Genomic DNA, 6,000 nt, shown 5'->3' on the forward strand with positions numbered 1-6,000 from the left:
TTGGGCTGTTTCCGTTGACTGCGAACCATTCTCCGCTGGTGCACTATGTTGGGGTTCAGGGTCAGGCTGAGCCTCTTGTGTAGGGTTATCGGCTGCTGCCGGTTCAGGTTCGGTGGGGCCCTCTGGTGTTGGGGTTGCAAGTATTAGGTTCAGTGCTGGCAATGGGTCTGGTGCTAGTTGTTCCGCCGGTTCCGATTCTGGGACTGGCTCTGTCTGGGTCTCTGGGACTGGATCCACTACTGCTGTTGCAGACACTGACCTGGGGTCCAGGTCCATCACCTCTGATCGGGTCCTGGTAGAAGTTTCCGGAACAGAGCTAGGCATGACAGCTCGTTTACCCTGGCTGCGGGTGACCATTCCCACCCTCTTGGCTGGGTTCACAGAATTGGCCAAGTCTTCCCCCAACAGCATGGGGATGGGATAATCATCATAGACTCCAAAAGTCCACGTTCCTGACCAGCTCCTTGTACTGGACAGGCAACTTGGCTGTAAGCAAATTGAAAGAGTTTGACTTGAAGGGTTGAATCGTCCCTTGGATCTCTGGGTTGATTAAACTGGGGTCCACTAAGGAAGCATGGATAACCCACACTTGTGCTCCAGTGTCCCTCCACGCGGTGACCTTCTTCCCGCTGACGCTCACAGTGTCCCTCTGCTCCAAGGGTATCTGGGAGGTGTCTGGGCCTGAGGACCTCTGGTGCGATTCCGGCGCAATGAACTGTAATCTGTTGGGGTTCTTGGGGCAGTTGGCCTTTACGTGCCCCAGCTCATTACATTTAAAACATCGTCCAGCTGACGGGTCACTGGGGTGAGGTGGGTTGCTGGAGAATGGTGTGGCGGGACGATAAGGTGGCTGGAGGGTTCCTTGGAGGGTAGGTGGGGCCTTGGGCTGCCCCTAGTAGTAGGGTGTGGTCTGAGGTTGTCCCTTCTGGTATCTGCTCCAACTGCGACCAGTTTTTTTCTTCTCTGCCACCTCCACGCATTTGGCTCCAATCTCCCCTGCCTTGATTACAGTTTTGGACTTCCCATCTAGGATGCATCTTTCTATTTCCTCAGGAACACCCTCTAAGAACTGCTCCATTTGCATTAGGAAGGGCAAATCTTCTTGAGATTTAACACTTGCTCCTGATAACCAGACATCCCAATGTTTCACAATGTGGTAGGCACGTCGGGTTTCCACCTTAGGGCTCTGAACTGCCGACAGGAATGCTCAGGTGTTAGTCCCATTCTGACTCTCTCCTTGGTTTTAAATAGTTCATACTGGTTCATTTGTTCCTTAGGCATTTCAGCCGCCACCTCAGCTAAGGGTCCACTGAGCTGTGGCCACAGCTCTACCATGTACTGGTCTGTAGAGATGTTGTACCCAAGGCAGGCCCTTTCCAAGTTTTCTAAGAAGGCCTCAGTATCATCGCCTGTCTTGTGGCAGGTGGGGAACTTTCTGGGATGGGAAGTGGTACCTGGAGAAAGATTGCTAGAGTTTGTTGGTATATTCTGCTGAGCCTTTGCCTTCTCCATCTCCAGTGCATACATCCTCTCTTTTCCCTTCTCCTCCACCTCCATCTGTCTGAGTTCTACCCGTCTTTCATGTTCTTTTTGTCTTTCCTCAGCCTCAAATCTGGCTAATTCCAGCTTCTGTTGAACAGTGCAGTCTGTCATCCTAACCTCTGTGTTTTTAACTAACTTTACACCCGAGAGTTAGAAAAAAAAAAATTGGCTCGTAAAATCTTGCTGTGCGGTCCGGATACCTATGTTCTCTGATAGTGATTGTCAGCCTACAGAAAAATTCTTAAAAAAAACCAACAAAAAACCTAACATCTTTGTCTCCAGGAAAATAGGCAGAAAACCCCTCTAGTTACTCTTAGGGAAAACACAACTTCAGGTCTGTGAAGACTTGTGAATTTCCCTCCAGGAGGTTAACTATCCTGCCTTTAGGTAGAGAAAACTCCAGCTCACAAAAGACAATCCCCTTTTGTCTCTGCTCTGGACCCCAAGCAGAGAAAAACCCTCTAACTGCTTTCAGTTTAAAACCTGCTTTCCAGCAGCCTAAAGGAAAAAAAAATATTTCTTTTTAAAAATCTGTGCTTCTGGTTGAAAAAAATCTCAAATTGATCTCAAAATGATTTCAAGTTATTTCCACCGCTCTGCCACCATGTCAAGGTTCCTTTCCCACTCTGAACTCTAGGGTACAGATGTGGGGACCTGCATGAAAGCCTCATAAGCCTACTTTTACCAGCTTAGGTTAAAACTTCCCCAAGGTACAAACTATTTTACCTTTTGCCCTCGGACTTTATTGCTGCCACCACCAAGCGTCTAATAGATATATAACCAGGAAAAAGCCCGCTTGGAAACGTCTTTCCCCCCAAAATCCTCCCCAAACCCTACACCCCCTTTCCTGGGGAAGGCTTGATAAAAATCCGCACCAATTTACATAGGTGACCACAGACCCAAACCCTTGGATCTTAAGAACAATGAAAAAGCAATCAGGTTCTTAAAAGAAGAATTTTAATAGAAGAAAAAAGTAAAAAAATCACCTCTGAAAAATCAGGATGGTAAATACCTTACAGGGTAATTAGATTCAAAACACAGAGAATCCCTCTAGGCAAAACCTTAAGTTACAAAGACACAAAAACAGGAATACCCATTCCATTCAGCACAGCTTATTTCTCAGCCATTTAAACAAACAGAATCTAATGCATATCTAGCTAGATTACTTACTAAGTTCTAAGACTCCATTCCTTTCTGTTCCCGGCAACTGCATCACATGAACAGACAGACAGAGAGAGAGAGACTTTGTTTCTCCTGCCCTCCCGCTTTTGAATGTATCTTGTCTCCTCCTTGGTCATTTTGGTCAGGTGCCAGCAAGGTTATCCTAGCTTCTTAACCCTTTATAGGTGAAAGGGTTTTCCCTCTGGCCAGGAGGAATTTTAAAGGTGTTTACCCTTCCCTTTATATTTATGACGCTCTCCATGACATTTGTTGTGTGCAGTGTTGTTGTACCATGATGGTCGCAGGATATGACACACACAAGGTGGGTGAGAGAATATCTTTTACTGGAACAACTTCTGTTGGTGGAAGTGACAAGTTTATGAGCTTCAAAGAGCTCTTTTTCAAGTCTGAAGAGGGAAATAAGAGCATTCAAACTAATAAAAAGTGATGTAGGAAAGACCATTAAGCATAAGGGGTTCACACATGTTGTAGGACTTAAAATGCAATGAACAATTAACACTCCTGCAGTCGTGACAATGGAGGGTCAGTAGGTAGCTGGGTGTGTTACAAGTTGTCCTAATGGACCGTAAAGCCAGAGTGTCTGAGAAGTCTATCCTTTTTAGTGTCCAGCAGAGTTATGAATTTAAGTTCCCAGGCTCATCTTTTTAAAGGTTTTGTGCAGTTTTCCTTAAAGGACGAGGACTGAGAGGTCAGATATGGAGTGATTGTTTTGCGAAAAGTGTTCACCCACAGATGATAGGTTTTGTTTTTTCTCTTTTCCATGTAAACAACTGAAATCCTCATAATCATGCCTTTATCACTGTTCACCTTCATTATTTTAACTATTTCCACATCACCATACTTCAAGTCCTCCACAAAACAGCTCCAGTCTACCATAAAGACCATATTTGTCTATTCCCTCCAAGTTCACTATGCGCACACCTGCTTCAAAACACAGGCATCTTATCTTTGTTGGTGCAGAAGCGTGCTCTCTATATCTCTTGACAATTGGAACAGCTTTCCTAGGTCTTGATGCCTCATGGGCTATTTTCAAATCAGATGATACATTATTTCTCCCTTCATCTCTTAATTTCTCTAATTTTTAAATTGTACTTTGTAACCATTTAACTCCAACATATTTATTAGAATGATAGTTTGTACAAGATACTCTGCAAAAATGTCTATGTGTAGTGCTACATTTCTCACGGCTGATTTTTTTAAAAAAGTTAATTAAAAATACTGTATTTCTACCAATAACCCAAACTTGTCCAAGTACTGCATGAATTATAAACTGAAGTAATTAATAATTTAATGTACATTATCAAGCTGCATATCCCACAAGATGCAACGTCAGTTTAAAATACAACATTCACGATTCAAATAATGGGTCTCACCAACAGTTCAAAACATAAGATAGCCTGTTAGACTATCAGCACAAGTGGACACCACTTTGGGCAAAGGGTGTGTGCTCCCATTTCAAAGTGTATTCACCCAACTTATACAGAGGAATATCTGCTGTCCCTGTAAAAGTCAGTTACACCTTATAAACATAAGAGAAGTCCTCTACCCACCATTCTAATCTCCTTTTTGCAGCTACAGACTTCATTTCTTCTTCTGAGGCCACAACTCACCTGTTACCCAAGGACAAGAGTGAGGTGAGGATCTGAGAGCAGCCTTCAACTAACTACCTTAAGTGGGGTTCCAGAGAGGATGGATCTAGGCTGATCTCAGTGGTAGCAGATGACAGAACAAGGAGTAATGGTCTCAAGTTGCAATGGGGGAGGTCAAGGTTGGATATTAGGAAAAACTATTTCACAAGGAGGGTGGTGAAGCACTGGAATGGGTTACCTAGGGAGGTGCGGGATTCTCCTTCCTTTGAGGTTTTCGAGGTCAGGCTTCACAAAGCCCTGGCTGGGATGATTTAGTTGGGGATGGTCCTGCTTTGAGCAGGGGGTTGGACTAGATGACCTCCCGAGGTCCCTTCCAACCCCAGTCTTCTATGATTCTATAACCACAAGCATGAAGAAGACACGCATCCCTGCAGTGGGGTGGGGGCTGCTCCTTGTTACGTCTACAGAGCTCTAGCACTACAAACACACGCGCAACAGTCGCGCTTCAGGAACCAGCGGCTCAAACACCCCGGGAAAACAACAGCGCCGGCGCATGCAGGACACCCCACGAATGCGCGCGGGCGAAGAGCCTCCTCCCCCTTCGCTCATTCATTCCCTCTGCCCGCTCCGCCCCATGAGCAGATCCCCGCCCCGATGCACCTGCCGGCCCCAGGCGCCACACCCCCAGGAGAGGCCGCGCGGGTGGCCGCCAGCTTCCCGTCCTCTCCGCCCGCCCCCCTCCGTCCTTCCCACGCCGACCCGACGCGGCCCCGCACCGTTGGCGATGAGCTTGGCCGAGAGCTGCTTGACGAGCTCGGGGATCCGCTCCCATTGGCAGTCGGAGCGGCACCGCTCGATCTCCGTCTCCAGCCGCGAGCCGGCCTTCTTCGTAGCCATGGCCGGAGTCCCCGGGCGGCGGCGGCGGCGGCGGCGGCTCGGGCGCTTCCTCGGCGGCGGCTGCAGTGAGGGAGGGGGAACGTGAGGGCTGCGCGACCCGAGCGCAGGGCGCCGAACGCCTGGAGCAGCGCCCCCTGGCGGGCCGCCGCGGGACTGCGGGCGGTGTCAGGCCGCTCTGCTCCCTTAGCGGGCCGCGGGGCGGTGAAAGTGGCGGGTGGGCAGAGAGCGCTACGGCCCACCCCGGCCGCGCTGTGCTGCTGGAGCCCCCCCCCGCCTGCCCTCGGGGCCAGGGAAATGGCAGCCGGCCGTTGAGGGTCGGGCTCTAAACGCGTCCTTGCACCAGAGCCTCCCTCCCCCGTCAGTCCGGCCCGCGCCGCGGCTAACGCCTCCCCTTGCCGCCCAGCGCAGAGCAAACCTGAGCCTTTGCTGCGCTCCGCCCGCTCCGTGTGCGAGCCCGCCCCTGTCCTTAGTGCCCTTCTTCCCCGTGCAACGCACTCACGCGCCTGCCCCCCTCCCCCGCCGAGCGCGCGGGAGGCGGTTGTCGCCCAGGCTGAGGCGTCTCCCCCCGCCGCGTGTAGGGGCACAAAGCGGCCCTGCTCTCGTTACAGCTGCGGTGGAAGAGGACCTGGAAGGCGGAGCGCGCCCCTGGGGGCAGAGGGCAGCGGCCGTAGAGAGAGGAGTTGGGGAGCGGGGCAGCTTTGCAGAGGAGCCACCGGGCCGGGGATTTGCTTAGTAGGCAGCCCCGCGCAGGGAGCAGGAGGAGGAGGCTGCTCAGCGGTAGGAGAGAAGG

The 6,000-nt window shown here is 50.3% G+C and overlaps 1 protein-coding gene across 6 annotated transcripts in view; it reads right to left on the reverse strand.

Annotated features, from left to right (window-relative positions):
* The window catches only part of TTC7B (tetratricopeptide repeat domain 7B), a 343,610-nt gene extending 337,934 nt beyond the window's left edge, over nt 1-5,676 (reverse strand). For 2 of the 6 annotated variants that reach the window (XM_038406919.2, XM_043517819.1), the window contains exon 1: nt 5,090-5,648. In XM_038406919.2, coding sequence (XP_038262847.1) covers nt 5,090-5,210 — 121 coding nt within the window. In that variant the 5' untranslated portion in view covers nt 5,211-5,648. Of the gene's footprint in view, nt 1-5,089 lie in introns of all 6 variants that reach the window. The other 4 variants (XM_038406917.2, XM_043517821.1, XM_043517818.1 and 1 more) reach the window with 4 other exon arrangements.
* Nucleotides 5,677-6,000: the final 324 nt, after the last annotated feature.

Source organism: Dermochelys coriacea, chromosome 6 (assembly GCF_009764565.3).
Source record: "Dermochelys coriacea isolate rDerCor1 chromosome 6, rDerCor1.pri.v4, whole genome shotgun sequence".
NCBI classification, from domain to species: Eukaryota; Metazoa; Chordata; order Testudines; family Dermochelyidae; genus Dermochelys; species Dermochelys coriacea.